At 36.6% G+C, this 19,627-nt stretch overlaps 1 protein-coding gene across 1 annotated transcript in view; it reads right to left on the bottom strand.

The window, feature by feature from the left end:
* The window catches only part of LOC113093174 (glutamate receptor ionotropic, NMDA 3B-like), a 43,871-nt gene extending 29,626 nt beyond the window's left edge, over positions 1–14,245 (bottom strand). The window contains exon 1 of the mRNA XM_026259033.1: positions 13,288–14,245. Within this exon, the coding sequence (XP_026114818.1) occupies positions 13,288–13,740 (453 nt within the window). The 5' untranslated portion in view covers positions 13,741–14,245. The remainder of the gene's footprint in view (positions 1–13,287) is intronic.
* Between the last annotated feature and the right edge of the window lie 5,382 nt (positions 14,246–19,627).

Raw genomic sequence — 19,627 nt, 5'->3', positions numbered from 1 at the left:
GCAGTTGACACAGAGTAACTATCCTGAGCTGTGAGATGGAAAGGCATAAGGTAAGAAAAACCCATAGGAACCCAAGTTTAAGTGCTCTGGTAAAATATCTACTATTTCATCTGAATTTAAGGCCAAATTCGAAATACTATTAATTTTGAAAGATGTTTTAAAGAATCAGATGGTCTATGACAACTGGCAGAAGGGGCTAACGGGGCCATGCTAACCAGCCAAATCTTGAGCCCTTGGGTTTTGCTTTCAGAAACAGCCTGAGGGAGCGTAACAGAATGAAACAGAACTCAGGTGTCAAGACATATTTCTAAAAGCAAAACTATTTTTAACTTGACATGCCACATCAAAAACACAATATTTGGGGTGCAAAAACATGATGCAACAGCCTAAAATTTCTATCTGCATGTATACATTGACTAACACTTAAAAAACAGCAGAGACCGCACACTACATGGTAAATGGTACTGTAAATGTCAGATATTCAACAAATAATTAGGCTAAATATCTATAACCTTTAATATCAACAGAAAACGGTAACCTTGGGATTCTGCTAAATAATAGAACATTGTTCACATCAGGCGGTCTGAACCCGATAATAATTGTCTTGACATTTATATGTGGACTTGTTAACAGAAGCTGTGTTTTGATGCAGTGCTTTAATAGAGATGAATTCAAAGACCAGTTCCCCGAACCAAGATGTTTGCAATGCTAAAACAAAAATCAAATCAGACCTTGTCGACCTCCCTAATTCAGTAATTGATTTGTGGGCGACTAGTCAACCATCCTGACTCTTCCTTACTCTGTAATCAACTTTTTTTTTTTTTCATCTTCTTAGTTCCACAATGTTGTGCCAAAGTGCTTTAACGTCGTAAAAAACTGCTTATCTTGATGTAAAATTCTGCCTCACAAAGTTTTGAGAAAAGAAATATGATGGCAGAGAGAGATGTGAGGGAAAGATACATCAATATTGCTTCTCCTCTATTAAGAGTGACAGTAACTTAATTAAGAAAGACCATTGTGGGAACTTGTAAAGATTTGCCGACGTGAATAATTTTTAAATACCAACACAGGCATGCAAAAAAACAAAAACAGATGTCTAATTACAGAATGAAAATGAGACTCTCTTTGGGTCTCTAAATGACATCTGAAGAGGATCATGTGTGGATAAAGAAGAGACTTATGTAATATATTATTATACATATAAATTGTTTGGGTTATTATGACCTGAGGAGTGATTTATACTCATGTATCTACACTATTTATGTAAATTAGTCTAGAAAAAAGGGTTTAGCATAATTAAAAACGGTGAGCAGCTTATATATGTGATAAAAGTAGCTATCATGTTTCATAAAGTATTCATGTGGCTTGACAGCAATGCTTAAATGCTTGCTTGATCTGCCATATTGAGTGGCGTCCCCTAGTTAGCCACATCATTAGACATAAGCGTGTGTTAGCAAATGTGTGACATCCCAAGTCTCCCAACTGCACCCGAGGCTCACTTCAGCATCAGATATCATAATCGCTGCATTATCATCAAAGTGCTTCATATCTTGTTTTACATTTCTGATTTGCTTTGATAACAACGAAAAACATGAAAGAAAATAAAAAAAACTTCTGATGCAGAGTGTCCACTACTAAACTCCTAACTCCTCAATGTATGATAATGTATGAGCCATTATGACAACTTTTGACACCATGATTCTGTATGACTGGCTTCACTATATGTCTCTGGCTACATTTAAACGTACACTTCCTTATATATTAGGTGAAAGATAGAGAAAAAGACCATCCAGATTACATTTATACTATTTAGAACTTGCTTTTTGAACAGTTTCAAAATACTCATTCAAAATAAGTACTTAGTTTTAAACTTTCACAAGGATAATTTAATATTTTGTGTGTGTGTGTGTGTATACTGTTTATATATCAATACTATTTTGTAGAAACAGCACTTGGAATGCTCTCTTTCTCACTCTCTATCTCAAAAAATAATGACTATATACCTTTTTATGGTAAAGAAAGATTCATATTTTGTTGCTTTGTGCTTTAAAAATGTATGAATCATATGGTTAATTGATTGCTTTATGAATTAGGCATGATAAGTGGTAATCAGTTCCACTGAGATCAGAATGCTAAAAATGCTCTACGTCAAAAGCTGTGGCTAAAACTGCATTTTAATTGTCTTATCTGAACTGTGCATATGCGGTACAGGAATCAAAACTTTATATGGTGTAATGATGAAAGGGAAACCAAAGCCAAGAAACTCAAAGCTCAGCTCTTTTAGCCGCTGCCAGTGTGAGCATTTTGCCACAAACTGTGATTGTTTTCCTCTCCAATGGTGGAAAGTGTTTTTTGTTTTTGTTTTTTGCTTCTCCTTGTAACTGCTGCTTGTTAAATCTTGTGTGTGCGTGTGTGTGTATATCACTACATCACTGTCCTGTGTGCACAGCTGTGCCCAGTTTGCATCTGAAGTATAATGGTATTTCTGTGTTATTAAATGTTAGCTGCCTAGACTCTGAACTGTTATTAGTCTTGATAACATTTCCAAACTTGTTTGCTCTACAGTGACCCCAACATGACACTGCAAAAATGTCCCATTCCATGAGTGAAAGGAAAGCCCATAAATTTAGAACTCCATTGGATAGAAAACAGCACTGTAATGAGGCTTTGATATCAAATATATATTTTTTTACCCTTTATAATAGAAGCGATCACTCACATTAGGCCTGGTGAATAGTGCACTGCGCACTCCCACTGGGCGATAAAGTAATATTTGAAAATGAAAGCCATTTGGGGAAATGTGAGTTTATAAATGAGGTGATTTACCAAATGATCCTGTCCAAATTCACCAAAACAGACTCTTAAACATCCAGCAGTGCACGCCAGGGGAATGAGTCCTTGGTTAAGGTGCGAAACCTGTCAGACAGCAAAACAATGACTTTGACCAATTCTTTGGACATTTGTTTGACGTGTTACTCGAGAATTTAGATTACAGTCATAAAGCTTCATCTATTACTTTTTCATTAAATGGAAACCGCTACAAAGGCTGGAATAATATGCGCTGCTGCCTGCTTGGGAATTAGATATAATATTTCAGATATTATAACAGTGAACTTTAAAATGCCTTAGGAATAAAATTTAGCAGCGGATTTTCGTGCAAAAAAAAGTGTCAGTTAATTGCAAAGACAGTCCTTGAGGAGCTGTGATTTAGTGCTGTGCTTAAGGTCGTAATGTTGACAAAGCAGGATTGCGCTCTTAGTAACACTTAAATGTCTGGGTATTCCTCAAGGTTTTGTCACAGTATTTAAAGAAGTTTGTTACTCTGCCTCATTGCCAAACAGTAAAAATTTTTTAAATAAATAAATTATCTGCCCTGCCTCAATCTGCAATTGTTTGGAAAAGCAGGTAGCCGCGTCCCAAGCTCTCATCATTGGTTCAAAATGAAGCTGACATGTAGGACTGCATAAACTACAGTGTTTACACTTTTTTGAACTACTTATTGTTGTGTCTGCAGATTTAATTGGCATAGAAAGTATGGTCCCACTTTAGGTGGCCTTTACTACTATGTACTTACATAAAACAATTAGTACAATGTACTTATTGTGTTCATATTGTACTGCAAAACACTTTTGCTTCTATTGACTTGGGATACGGGTGAGGTTAGGGACAGGTGTGGTGGTCTGGGTAGGTTTAAGGGTCCGTTAAGGTGTAAGGTATGGGTCAACAGTGTAATTCTAAGAGTGATTACAGAAATGTATTACAGATGTAATTATATGCAGGTTTTTTTAGTACAATGTAAAAACATGTATACAGTATACACAATAAGTGCATTCTACCAAAACATTATTTTAATCCCCTATATAATCCCCAATATTTTTAAATACACATTTTACAATTTTATGATGGGAATAAAGAACTAAAAAAATAAATGATTATCGTAATTATGTAATAACACTAAAAGCTAAAATTTAATATAACAGAACACTGAGAAAAATAAATGTTATGTATTCATATCATAATTAGATTCATTTGGGAAAGTTATCTAAATAATTATCTAAAGACCAAATAAAAGCATCTTGAAAATTGAATTATATGTTACTGCTGCTCATCCAAAAAGTGCCTACTTAATTGGCTTCTATTAAGCCAGCCTGATAAGAAAAGTTTTAACGTTAACTTTTCTGTTTAATTGTAACAAGTTTGAATGCTATTAGACCAGAAGTAAAATGGACACAGAATAGACGTCTTCCCACTGACACCTCTACCAAAAAAAGTTCCTCAGTTACTATAAATCTACACATAAACTATGTTTGGGAGCAGTTTATTTAAACCAACATGCTCTGAATCCTGATTTCCCACACTCTCTGGATCTGGAACAGTGTTCAGAAATCCTTTTAACTGTGATGTAAATAAATGTACAGAGCCGTGTTAAACTTTCAGATCGCTAAGAAGTTCATTAGAATTACTTCCGCAAGGCGTGGGCTGCGTTTTGCTCAATTAGCAAGTAAAGTACTTGGCAGCGAGAGCTGCCATTCACAGTCAGCCTGAAGTGCATTGAAATCCTCTCTGTATATGCAGCCCGCTCGGCCCCAGCCTCATCTAGGCGCTTCGTATGCAAAGCTGCTCTCAGAATGTTGACTGATAGCATTTAAAACGTGCAAAGGACATCGCAAGTAAAGAGTAATCTTTTCTGGCTTTATGCAAAACTATCTTCAGTGAAACACGCTATCTGATTCAAAGCTAGGCTGGCGGTTAGGCTTGCTCCATTGTAGGCTTCAGAAGATCCTAATATATGATGCATGATGCATAATGTGTCCCAAGATAAATTACATGATTAATTATCCATTAATAATTGATCAATTTTAATTAACTTGAGGATAAACTTATGATTTAATAACCCTTTTAAGCCTGACCCATGAAACGATGCTACATGTAAGTTGATGGTGTCACTAAGAAACTATGATATAAAAGGTATAAACTGACTTTATTATTGCTAATGGCTGAAAAGCCAATTATGATGATGGCTTGTGATAAAGTGAGAGGATTAACATTTTTTTTTTCTTCTATGGGTGTCTCTCAATTAAAAATGTAGCTTTACGACAGCTGCTTTTAAGCTCTTGTTCCAATTGCTCCGTTTTGGAAAGTGCCGCAGCACCTCTGTTGTCATCTCTGAATTTCCCTAATCCAAAGTCTATTGGTCTGCTCTTTGCAGATAATGATGATTTAATGCTTGGATCAGTCATCCCTTTTCAAGTTTTGGTTGACATTTACATGGTGTCTGCTCAAAAAGAATAACATTTTGCAATGGATGTCTGAATGCGGCAGGCCTGAATCCTCCCAGGAGGTCGGGATGCCAAAAAACAATCTGTTGGTGGGTGGAAATTTATCAGGTCGTGGTGAGATGAAGGCCTCTGGTTGATGGCTTTGAGAAGAGTATATAAAACTCTGGAACAGGACATATGAATGTGAAGATGATCTCAACTTCAGCAAAAAAGAGAGTGGTTTTCTAGGATATAGGTGATTTGATGGATATATTGCTCCGAGGCAGAAGGCAATGAATTCCAGAGAAGGTGTATCATTTGGGACTAAAGGAAGATAGCAGTAGAGCTAGAGTTTGTTAGTCTTCAGGACCTGAAGTATTCATTTCATTAGACTCTCTTAAAGTTCAATGGGCTTTTCAACCCATTTTATGGAAAGAAAATGCAGATATGATTATTCACTCCCAAACATAAAGGCATTCAATTATGGCTGTCAATTATTGTTAATTTGGCAGGATTAATTATGGAAAAAAATGTGTTATTAAAGTTATTAACCCATTTTTAATACCAGACGTGTTTGTCATCTTGTTCTAGATTGAATGCCATTGCTGTCAAAAATGATGCAGTACGACAACTTATTGTGTCAAGAAGCCTATATTGGAATACATTTATATGGCCATAAAAATCAAACTATGAGAAAAAAAGCCACATTTGGGGAAGAATGCTGTTTTTCAACGAATATATGCACAATTGCAAATGTGATACTGATTTCAAAAGTTTATTAAACAAGGACTTCATATCGTTACATGTTAGATGCAATATTGTTTGCTCAATTTCTATTCTATTCTATTCTACTCAAATTTTTTTTGTTATGTCTATTCAATGTTTTTTCTCATCTAACACAATAATAACTTTATCTTTTGGGAGGCATTTTCTCGGCTCAATACATCATTAATTAGATTAAAAAGTAATTCAATAATTGTTTGTCAGCCAGGAACAAATTCATATATTTATGTATATAAAATATGATATCTAGAATCTTCTTGCAGACCCCTCTTGAAACCCTCTTTGAAATCCCCCAAAAAACATAAAAACCATTATCTATATGCAATGTCATGTCTAATTTGCCAATTTTATTTTATTTTTTTAGCAAAAGTAAATACCAGAAGAAAAAACAAACCACAAATAACAAAAGGACAAACCTAAGAAGAAAAAGAAGAATTTATATGCAAGTTACTTTTCCTGGAACATCTTTTCTGGGTTAAGGCATGTTTTCATCTACAATCTATTCAAAGTAGTTGGTGGTTTGATGGATTTCCAGTGGAATAAAATATGATGGCTAGCTAATGAAGAGATGAAGGCTGTGACATTTGTTTGGCATTAAAAGCAAAATCTATTTCTAACTGTAAAAGCAATAGTTTTACCTGTCAAGGCTTTGCATTATCCTCGTGCAGGGCATCTAAACCCTCATTAAATCATGATGAGTGAGTGATTCATTATTAATGATGGCCGATGTTCAAGTGTTTCATAATGCCTGTGGTATTAAAGGTGAAGCTGTAAATAAATACGGGCAGTTGACGTCTGCACCCTTTAGTCCTCTGTGTCATCTATATGGGGGAAAATAATGTTATTGAAGGTGTCAAGGCAGATCAGGTCATGTTTTTTGAGATTCCCTTGAAAAAAAAGATGAAAGTTAAAAAGAATTCTGATAGCCAAGCAATGTGCATTTAGGGGGCTGCACAACCTTGCAAGAAGGTGCAGGGAGGCACAAAAGGTAATTCAGCACAATGTCTGCAATCATCAGCAACACACGGCCAACAGTAAGCGAGTCTGACAGAGCTGAATAAACACTTCCATGTGGCTGTCTCCGCGTATCCCCAGTTAACACTGAGAGTATCTTAGGAGACATTCTCCATATTGCACTATAGCTGCAAAAACATTAAAAGCTTGAGGTCGACCCAGCTTCAGGCACATTACGTTACTGGGAAAACATTTTTTATTTATATGGATGCAGATGGATATTAAAAGAATATGTAGGTGAAAAGCCCAATGCTGCTTCAGTGAAAAACTGTGTTAATTTCTGCTATCTCAACTGGCATTAAAAACAATAAAAGCTTTGACGAGTTATATAAATCCTAACTTCTCATAACTAAAAGAGCCGCTGGTGATGGAAGGAATACTCCGGATTCAATACAAGTTACACTCAATCACTAGCACTTGTACAATAATGTTGATTAACAATTAATGCTTTAAAAAATTAACTTTATCCTGTAAAAAAAAAAAAAAAGGAAATTACAATGGAAATCAATGGGGGAAATTCAAAACTGGCAAAATTACATTTTAATCTGCATCCTTTTCCAATTTCAGACAGTGATGATGTGCTTCCATAGTTATTAACATGATAATTACATTTTTAAAAAGTTTAATGTACATCTAAATAACATGCTACTTTGTGTTATATTACCTTGGCATTAGATTACAGAAAACTAGTTAACACTTTGTTTTTAATACTATGGCTGAGAAAGTGACAGCAAATTTGACATCTTTCTCTCGTTTGATCAACATAATAATCAATCTCTCTATATTTGTTCCTCATTTGTAAAGTTATAGAAATCAGGATTTTTTTCTTTTGCCATTGGAGCAAATAGGAATGCAAAAAATATATTTGTTTTATAGTTTCCGTTCACTTATAATAATGATTTCCATGCCTGAGAGCCCCAACATTGTGAAAAGGGTTTGAGAAAAAGGACTTACAAACCTTTTCTTTTTTCCTTCCAGATTTGTTTATAGGTTTTAGGTTAAGAGTTAACAGCATAGATATACATAACTAACCATACTTTTTTTTTTTTTTTAAGAAGCAAGAAAACCAGTCTAAATATTTTTTTGTGTGTGTGGTAGTCACCATGCCACAGATGCTGTCAGCTAAACTTAACTTGTTCTACACACTGAATATTCCTCTAAGTGCAGGAGCGTATTTTATTAACCGATGCAAGTTAAATAAGGCTGGATCTCTCCCACAGAAAGTGAAATCCCTCACTTACAGCTTAACTGAGTCAGAGGCATTTTTTGTGCGGATGGGCGGGAGTGCATGTGCGGTTATTAATAAGCATGATAGCAGAGCTGCGCTTGTGTGATGCATGATGGGAATGGTTGTCACATCTTCTGTCTTGTTATCCAGCCCAAGTCTCCTTTTTCCCTATCCCTTCAAAAAAAGGGAAGATAATTGAAACATACTCACGAGAGAGTTGGGTGAAAGAGATAAGACAAAACTAATGGAAAATAAAAAGAAGAGGGAAAAGAGATGGAAAATGACTTACAGAGAGACTTTGACACACAGAAGGGAACTTTGCATCAAAAGTACCCATAGTGCTAAACTGTAATACCCGCTTATGCAAATCTCTCCCTCATTCTGAATAGATGCCGTTCACAGGTTCCCATGCCAAATCGAACAGCTGCTGCTGTTTATCTTTCTGTGTGTTTTCTCCATCATCAAAGCCATCAAAGAGTCTATAAGATTGCTGATTGAGATATAGAACTCAACCAGACCCAAGCCGAGTAGTTTCTTCAAAGGAAAATTGATTTAAAATGTCAGTTAGATGATCTAACCGATAAAAAGATCAACAGACTGTTCATTGTTTCGCTGTGAGATGTGAAGTATGCTATGATTAGCACAATGAAAACAGCATCAAATATTCATTCCATAACAAAACAAGAATTAGCCACTCTGGAGAGGCATCACTGGCACCAGTGCAGCCTGGTCAGTGCTGTGCCCACCATAATGCTGCCAACAGCCAAAATTAAGACAATGAATCATTTCTGTCATGAGATCTGAATGCCAGAGAGATTCGTTCAGCGAGGCACTGTATTCAGAGGCAAAGTGAAAACTCAATCATCTTATATTGAGAGATCAGGCACCACTTCAAAGTTCACCTTGGGCAGAAAGAGGGTTGAATTTTCAAAGACACACATTTTAGAGCGGAAATAAGGTATAAGGTCGTGAAAGAGTCATAAGTACCTCAGGGCACATGCATGCCACTTATTGAAAACAGACTTTTAGATTCAATTAAACTCGCATATTCTTGCAACTGCATCAAAATTGAGAAAAACTAGTTTTTTTTTTTTTACAACACATACACCAACTTGGAGCACATCCCTCAGCTTACTTGCTCAATTAGTTTTGATGGGTCAGAGCATCCTCGGCTTACAGTGTATGGGCATTAACCCAAATCCAGACGTATTAAACCACATACGCGGCTGTGTATTAAATCATATGAATGTGCTGGGGTACTTTAAGGCTAAGTGCCTGGCAACACTGAGCCATCTCGGCCCTGAGAGCCCAGCTCGCAGCATTCTTCCTCACCTGGCTGATACACCACGCTCTTCCCGCATCCTTACTGTCACAGACCTCAGCGGCCCATCTGTGCTTATCTCAACCCTGCACATGTGGAAGATTACAGACCATCTCCTCCAGGTATTTCACACTTTATTTACACCCTCGGCCTCCATAATGGAGCAATCCAGGCTGCAGACAATCACAGCAGCAATGCTCCGATGATCAGCATTGTTCCGGTTGGGAATAGGTGGTGACTTGCGTGCATGTGTGCATGGCATTGTATCAACAGGAGGAGTGTAGACCACCTCTATGACTAATAAGTGCTTGCTCACCAGGTGCTTTTAGAAATATTTATTTTGTGCAATGCACAGAAATGGGTAATGTTGTATAGCTTACTTGAGCTATGCATTTTGCTCGCTACACTACACATGTAAATAACAGACAAGAAGGTGTTGTGCTCATTTACCTTAAACATTCAATTTCATTCAATTTGAACGGCCCTTTACAATCTACAAAGTGGGCCATGTCATACAGTATAAATCTTTGAATTTGAATTTGAGTGTAGATATACAGTACATTGAACAGTGCTGGGACTTTTCATAGTTTGTATTACTTAAATGTTCCAGACAGACTGTGTGTAACTGGAAGGGATTTTTTTCAAGTGACTCTTGCTGCAGGTTATATGGATATAACAGCAGATGGCAACAAGTTACTGTCTTTATGAGTTTTTCAGTGAATCATTCATTCAGCCACTTCATTCAAAATGTCTTTTTAGGGATAAGTCACTGAATTTTTCGCTTAGCTGACTGATTTATTCAGAAATGAAACAAGTGACTGGCCATATGTCATAATATCACTGTGAAAAAGTATGTCATCCTGATTTTTGTTTTCCCAGTGTTTTTGAATACTGTGAATTTAGACATAATACTTTGTTCACGCATTTTTTTTTACCTACTATGTATTAGGCAGGTATTCAGTTTCAGATGCTGTCACTGTTTTTATTATTTTTCAAATCTTTCAGTCAAGAAATTTGTTCACAACACTGATTCATTTGGTTGCAGAGCTGCTTTACATCTGAAACTTTTTATAATTAAATTTTTTTAATTGTTTTTATAATTGATAAATTTTATGATCCTGTTTATTGATATTAAACTGCTCTAAAAACAATCTGTATTGTATAAAGCACTTTATACATTATATGTTGCTCAAAGGCACACAACGGTAGATTCTACTGTGGCTTTGTTTGAAACTATTTTCATTATCAGAGTGAAATACACAAAGAAACTGACAATATTGTGTCTGAAACAAAAGTTATTCAACATTAGATTTTTTTTTTTTTTTATTGAAAGTGTTGTACAAAATCATTATCATGCTGTCTGAATATATGAATAGTCATCTGATGACTTGGTTCTCGGCCCTGGTTTAGAGATTCAAAATGTACACCGTAAAGAAACCACTGGTCTGTGCTTTCAATTTTCCAAAGGTTACTCTTTTTCACAATTACTGCAAGACTGCAAAGGCAAAAGGTCATGCTATAACATAATGAGGGGGCATCTACAAGATAACAGTAGCTTTTCACAAATGAATGTCTTAATTTAGGTGTACATGAATAAGGTCATTCTCGGTTCACTCCGGTATGAACTGGAGTTTAACTGAAAAATCAACATTTGGATAGTCTCAACAGCCCTCTTGAATTAAGGATTCATTAAGCTTAATAACCTTCCAGTAGTTGTCCACTGGTGAGCTAACAAAGGGGCATAATTGAGAAAGGCCATTGGATTAGAAAGTGATTTCATTCAAATGGACAAAATGAGTTTTGCATGTGCTAATCTTCCTTTTGTGGTTGGGAATATTTGCTACAGAAGGAAGACAAGTTAATGAGCATTCAAGCGTGGATGAGCAGAAGAATTTTCTGAAAAATGAAACGATGAAAAAGCCCGGCATATTTGGTCAGCAAACAAAATTATTTAGACACACTAAGAATATGGTAATCTACCCAGCGTTTGATTGGCTCTGATTGGCAAATATAGTCAGGGAAATGAAAAAAGATTTCATGGCAATCACTCAGATTGCAAATTCAGAGGAGTGCTGTGTAAAAGACACTAGTGGATGGCTATTTCAGAACCAAAGGGAGACGTTATTCACCAAAGATATGGAATATTGCTTTTGAAATGCATTCAGACAGCATAATATCCTGGGGTTGCGTCCTAAAATATATGAACATCCTTCTCCCTGTACTACTCAGTTAAATTCATATCTTCGAATAAATATATTTTAATTTGTTGAAGTAATTTGGAAAGTTAACGACTCCACAGTGATGGCATGAGCCAAGCCTTGCTCATTCAGGAAAAAGATGGGCGCTAATGATTTCACACTTCCTGAGGGCTGTGTCGAAATGAAGCGATCACAAACATTTTGCTAATAATTTTCATTAATCACATAAATGGCCTTGGTTATGTTTTCGCCCTGGCTAAGAATAACACTATATACGAAGCTGCTTTTACAAGCAACCAGGCCATAAATGTACAAGACACAAAAGCCTTTTGACTGACACTTTATAAGATGCAGGATAAATCACGAATGTTATGAAGGAGCATCTTAAAAGATGAGTCTCTCTGCTGACCCACTGTTCACGGATCTTTATGCAAAATCAGGGGTGCCTTTGTTCCTTTGTGTCCATATGCTGGCAGAGTTTGATGGGAGGAAAATCTTTTGAGGTTTCCCTGCCAGGAGAAACCGCTGCAACTGGCTGCACTGCTGGAGACAGAAACAACTGGTGCGACTGGCATCCGTTCTGTTTGCTGCTTAGAATACTAACGAGAGCCAGCACGTCTCAACCCTGAGCACTAAACAGAGTTAGGATTGTTCCACTGGAATACATCAGGACCTCTGTGTCCAGCCCCGGGACAAAAAAACCTTAAATACATGCAACTTCTCTAATTCTTACAGACTCGAGCCTCTGTATATGTTCCAGATAGAACAGTGCAATATAAAAGGTTTACAGGATCAAATAATCTATCTTATAATTTAAAAAATAACACAACTGGCATCATCTGGTGTCTACCAGCATGTTGTCTTTGCGTCTTAAAATGCTGTCCACAAACAGTGTACAAAATGAGAAAGTACAGGCCTACATGCTTTTATATGTTTTAGAGTTTTTCTGCGTTAACCTTTGTTTTATGCATTTTTCTTTATTTGTTTCCAATTCTGTTTGCTGTTTATGTTTAACATTTTAAATTTAGAATGTTGAAAAGGAAATAAGTGTGGGAGGTGATTTTGGAAGAACCCCTAATAATTCATTTTGTTAACATTTTATACAACTGAATGCACAAAACTAGTCCATGTTTTAAATTGGTAAAAACACCAAAGTTTAAGATTTAAGATTAAGTAGTAGATTTCTGACCGCTTTATATGTTTAAGACTAATTTGGTATAAAGTTTGACACACAGTGGGGGGAAAAAAACACCGCTGAAACTAAACATTTTCCGGTTGTCATGCGCTAATTTATGATGTTGATTATGCCTCAATAACAAAAAAAAAAATTACAGTTGAGGAGAGTATAAACGATGTATCAAATAACAAAAACAACTAGTATAAGATAAATGTACATCGATATCGAAAACAAGAACAACGTCGGAACAACAATAAAATCTAAAGAGCGCTTTGGATAAAAGTAAAGAAAACGAGTTTGCTGCTCACCTGTGTCTTAAGAGGTTCGCCCTGTTCAATGATGCTGATGAAAGGTATTTCCAAAAACGAGGACATGAACTCCACTTGTACGAGCTCCTCGTGGCTCTGAGGGAACGCGAGCACAGCCGAGACTCCCTGAACAACGATATCCTGACACACGCACCTGAACATGGACTCCGGATCTCCGTTGAGCGGTTCTCGGGACAATACTTCCAAGCTCAGGTTGTACGGTAAGAAGTTGTTCCCACTTTGCCGGAGGTGGACCAGGGCGCGGTTGAGGGCGCCCTGTATCCTGGACTGCTGGCGGGTCGGCAGGAGCGCACCCAAGCGCACTGTGTGCCCAATGCGTGCCAGGATGTGACAGGGCTGGGGATGCAGATGACAAGGGTAAATAAACATCTGGAGCGCGACCTGGAGCCCGACGTGAAGGTATGCCAAGAATCTGGAAAGCACTAAATTCATCCTGCTCCTTTCGCAACTGGATTGAGGTTTCGTCACAAGATGGCATCGCTCTATTCTTGTCCAATTGTTCTTGTCATTAATGGTTTTACGCGCACGCGGATAAAGCCTCGGTTAAAATGCAAGTAGTGCAACCATTCCGTCTACTCCAAGTGTTGAAGGCGAGGAGGTGCTGTGCGCGCCGTTGAGGGAGGAGGTGCTGTGCCACTGGTGATCTTCTCAGCATCACCAAGCTCCGAGGGAGGACAGTTGTGACCACGCCAGGTTTGCTAGAAGATCAAATTAGGAGGAATTAAGCTTCAAGTGCCACTTACGAAACATTATTAAATGTTTTCGAATCTTCACTTCATTGAATAGGGTAGTAGAAATGGCTATCAGTAATTTTCGCTTGATTAAAAGTTTTACACATAATTAAATGAACAGCATTTTGGGGGGAAAATTAAAAATAGTTTACGACTCTAGCCAGTCACTTTTCCAATAGAGCGTACGTGAAGCGGGTCGCCCCCTCTTGGCCGCTGCCATGTTGACATCACATGATCAGTTGTGTCATGCAATTGAGCAAATTACTGCTATAGTATTAATAATAATGATGATGATATTAATACATTTACTTTATTTTTGCCTTCATCCTTTCTTTTCACAATGAATCAAGTACATTGGTCACAGCCACAGCAAAACGTCATTCATATACCAACATAGACTACCAACAACATAAAAATATATTAAGATTAAATCAAAGAATGTTTAATATATTGATATTAAAACAACATTCACATTCACACACCTGCATCAAAAATGTGTAGTCACAGACACATTTTGTACATCCACAAATCAGTATGTGAATTCCTGCGATGAGATTTGCACACTTGTAGAATGTTTATTTAATTATTTATTTGTCTTTGATGCCTTTTCTAGCACAAGTGCAAAACGACAACGGTGTGAATCTGCTGCTATGAGTCTCAAACGCTGTAAAATATGGAGCAAAAGTGATTTGTGCATCTGTAGAGGCAACTTCTTCAAAGATCGGAGCATTTTGGCCAATCAATAAGATTTAGTTTGGGTGCCTATCAGCAGAAGAAAAGAAAAAAAAACAAGCTGCGCAAGCATCTTCCTGAGCGGACAGCTACAACCATTAAAGTTGTATTTTCTTTCTTTTTCTGAAATCACTCACCATTATACTGTACATTTTTCAGAGTTTAAATATCAAATGAGTTCAGCTTCAACCCTGACAAAAATCATCTACTTGTAGCCTTCTAGTAACCCTAATTAAGATATCTGGTAGAGGTATGTTTGATCAGGGTTAAAGTTTAACTGCTTTAAAGTTAAAACTAACTTCGTGATTCTCAGAATGAACCTGAAAAAAAAAGTGTTTACAGAATTTGCCCCAACCACCAGTCTTTGTGCTGTATGCACTTTGAGATTAATAACACTATATACTATGAACGCAGCTACAAGCAAGGTGCATAATTACTTGATAATCCATTACAAATCATTAAAGCTCCATTCCTCATAATGCATTCTTGTAGGTCAAACAGTAGAGCAAAGTCAAGTCATGTGACCATTATAGCGCTTTTTAACATTGCAGATTGTGTTAAAGCAGGATTGCAGTATAAACAGGGAAATATTGTGTCGAAATAATGTGCCGTTCTTCTCTGGCCAGACAAAACCAGCAGTTTAACACAAATTCAGATTGTGCAGAGGACTCATCTGGTTCCCGTCATCTTGTACCGATGGCCGTCTAGGAGACAAGGTCTTCACTAGGATCTGTTTCTGGGACTCATCAAGTTGTCCTGGTCTCTGCTGACATTCAGGGCTGTCAAGGTCATCTCTAGGTGCTGATCCACCATCTTATCTGGATACAGACTGGATCTGGTGGCTACGGTGACCTCAGAATAAGAAAGAAACAGACTAATATTAGCATAGATGTCATCTTCTAACAATGTAACAAGTACATTGTGTGTTATGAAAAGTTCCTGGTTCCAGTTGACCTAATTAATTCAGCCTAAAAGTCCTTTAACAAATTTGAATTATAGAGATGTGTATAGTGTGTTATAGCCAAGTAAAAGAGATGCGTCTTTAGTCAAGATTTAAACTGACAGAGTGTATCTGCCTACTGAACAATGTTAGGTAGATTGTTCCAGTTTGGGCGCTTAATAGGAAAAAGATCTGCTGCATGACATGTCTATCATGTCATGTGTTTTAAAGACCTATTATTTTAAACTTCTGATAGACAGTTTTCTGCGCGCAAACATCCGTAGCACATATAGAAAGTGGCTACACATGACATGCAAGTACTTAAGTTCCTTTTCACACACGAGTTTATGTTAAAAACATGCATAAGTTACAAAAACACAGTGAATTAAGTTAGTGAAGGTAAAAAACTTGGAAATAAATCATTTATATTAGATCTGTGTATTAAGTGACATCAATATACAATTCCTATATTGCTGTCTGTTAATATGACCCAACGAATAAAATAACATCAGAGAATCATTTAATGCTCTGGCTGAATAATGTACCAGCTGATGTACACCCCCCATGTTGCAGATGATAAGATCCAAAAAGTTGAACATAAAAAATGATGAACAAAAACCGGATACAGTGTAGCTCTTCTGATTGGCCAAAATTCTCTGATCTTTGAAGAATGTACGGATGCACAAATCACTTTTGCACCATATTTTACACAGATACGGGGTGTGAAATAAAAAAAGCGGTTTAGACTTGCAAAAGCATGCCCTTGTGTTTGTGGAAGAAAAAGCATCCAAGAAAAAAAATATAAGAAAATAATCTACAAGTGTGCAAATCTCATTGCAAGAATTCACATACTGATTTGTGGATGTACAAAATTTGTCAGTGACTTCACATATTTGATGCAGGTGTGTGAGTGTGTTTTGCACCATATTCACTGTGGCAATAGTAGCAAAATATGTGAGTGTGCGAGTGTCTTGATTTGTGATTCGTAGAATAGGATTTGTGCACCTGCAGTGAAGGATTCAAGAAGATTTAACCGTTGTGTTGTGTTTGTGGGAGAGAGAAGAACATCTACAAGTTTGTAGCTTTTGTCGGTGACTTCAAATATACTGGAACACATGTGTGGCTATTCTCTACAACTAAAAATTCCACTGTCACACGCTCAGTTGTTTTGCACTGAAAATACCTTCATAAATGTCCTGCATCCAGATGTCAGAATAAAGTCAAAATCCACTTCTATCGGGACAAATATGCACTAGCTTAATGGAAAGGTAAAGCAAAAACTCCCTGAGTGCAGCTTTAAGTTGAGATAGGTGCAAAATCCTCTATGCTCCAGTGGCTGCCAAGTCAAATATATATATTTTCGCAGTTAATAATTTCAGTGAAGTCTTAAAAAGAGATGAAGAGGTGACTGAGGCAGTAATTGCCTCCTTAATTCAGACGCTTTGGCATAGTTCAAGGACAATACACTATTCATAAATTAATTAAATAATAATTCCACACTGTAAACCCTAATGTTGTAATTAATAAAGAAATCAAGTTAACATAACTTCACATTACTTATAACACCAAGTTTTGCCATCAAAACTTAAACAGGTGTGTTTAAATTACTCATTGGCAGTAAAAATCTTTTGAATTAAGATTTTAAGTGTTATTAACTCAGAATTTCCATTTATTTAAATTATTCGCTACGTCTCTGTTTAAAAATGATTGGTCGCGCTTGAAATTCTGCCTTGACAACAGCGCCGATTGGCCAATATAACACAAGGCGGGAATTGTTTGTCGAATTTGCTGAAGACGCAGCACTGACTGCGGTTCACAATCATTTGCAGGAACACCTGAAAGAAGAAATAAATAATACAGTTTAAAGTTAAATAGGTAAGTAAAGGTTTAAACACAACGCATAAATATACACACGTTGTTTTTTTATTTCCTTATACGTTTTATTGTCATATTGGCATGTTGAAAATACTTTTCCGTTTTACTCTGGCAGCGGGCCAGCTGCAAAAGCAGCCAGACAGGCGTTAAAGCAGGCGGGAAGAGAGTCGTCGTGAAAGACCCAGAGTACGCTGGTAGGTAGAATAATGGAAAAATATATATTTAAATTTTGCTTAGTTGCCTTTGAGTATTTTTCGAGTTATAAACACGTTCGTGTTACCAACTTTCTGTAAGAACATCTGAATTTCCCGTTTTCCTCCTGTAGGGAGAGTAACATTAGCAGGCAGGTGGTTATGAAGCAGACGAGGAGGGGGAAGAAGAGTCGAGGCCACAGGAGTAACGTTACGCTGGTAAATTTTGCTTTATTGTCTGCTATGTTTTATTTTATTTTTTATACAACTGGACTTAAGGTATAAATGCGTTTAAGTTAAAATCCCCTAACTTCCAAACATAGCCAATGTTTTACAGACTAACTTAGCACTGTTGTTTACAATAGACCTAAGCGTGATATTGCAGCTCGAACTTCGAGAAAAATCTATTTCCAGACACTGAAATGGCTCTTTGTAATTTGTGAAAGGACGTTTCTTTTATTTGGTGTAAAATTGGGCTGCCGCGTGAATACTGACTTAGGCCTAACGTTAATCGTTATAAGAATTTCTTTGGCCGGTATGTTACTAAAAACCGCAGACCTTTTCCTGCCTGCGACACATTTACAGAGATATTATTAATTAATGAATAGTTATGTGGAATGAAATTATATGAAATGATAGGTCTATGCAAGAAACTAAACCTCATATATTACCTTTAATTCACAGCCTCTGCAAACAAAGCTGAATTTGTTTACTACAGTCTGGAACACAAGCGTAAAGATGTACATCAAACTTTGGGAATCTGTCAATCTTCCCGATTTGAGATCACACATGTGAATGTTTTTTGCGTTTTTTAAACGGGTAGCAACATTAAGGATAGCAGCAAGTATCATTTTGAATAACAACACAACAGACCCATCTCCTCCTGACAGCCTGGAGCGCAAGCGCCCTGATGTGTGATTTATTTACAACTAGCAGGATGTGCAAAATGGTACTTGCTACTATCCTTGATGCTGCAACCTGTATAAAAAAGTAAGATTATTCACATGAGTGATCTCAAATTGGGAAGATTGAGTTTTCACATATTCCCAAAGTTTGATATATCTTTACACTCGCACTCCAGACTGTAGAAAATACACTCAGGGCTGTTTGTACAAGGTAAAGGAAATAATGTTATAAATAATGTTGCTTGCATAGACTTATCGTTTCATTTCATAAGACACAAATATATCATCAGGAATCACAATTATTGATTTTGTTTTGCTTGTACACGTTTTTTTGACAATCAAAGGGATGGTTACAGTTGACTTTCATTATATGAATAGCCAAAGACAACAGTTTCAGCTAAAAATCTCCCTTAATGTTCTGCTAAATAAAGTCGCCCACATCTTGGATGGCTAGAGTGAGTAAATTGACAGCAAATTTTTATTCATGAATGAAAAATCCTTTTAAATGTAAGTAAATAAATAATTAACCTTTTTTTAATTAACACATTTTTGTACCTTTGATTGGAATTAACCTGTTATCTTAAAAAATAATAAAGCACACCATGCATGCATGTTGTTACTTTCCCCTTCTTAATTTTTTCAGGTCTACGTGGAGTTTAATAGGATTGCTGGTAAGATCTTGAAAAGGGAATTTTACGAGACCCTTGACCAACATAGTACATGGCTCTTGGACATTTTCAGAGCCAGAACGGGAGTTGCTGGTCAGCTTTTGATGAACCTTCTGAAGCAACAAAGGTTAGTTAGAAGTCCCAATAATTTATCCTAGATATATCTTAGAAGATAGTAGATTGATTCTTTATAAACTGCAATATAGACTTCATAGTTGATCTCTGATTAAATGTTTAAAGGCTATAATAATGTATTATTATCAAGTGGTTGGATTTA

Source organism: Carassius auratus, unplaced genomic scaffold (genome assembly GCF_003368295.1).
Source record: "Carassius auratus strain Wakin unplaced genomic scaffold, ASM336829v1 scaf_tig00214910, whole genome shotgun sequence".
In the NCBI taxonomy this organism is placed as follows: Eukaryota; Metazoa; Chordata; class Actinopteri; order Cypriniformes; family Cyprinidae; genus Carassius; species Carassius auratus.
This window is presented reverse-complemented; position numbering and strand designations above follow the sequence as displayed.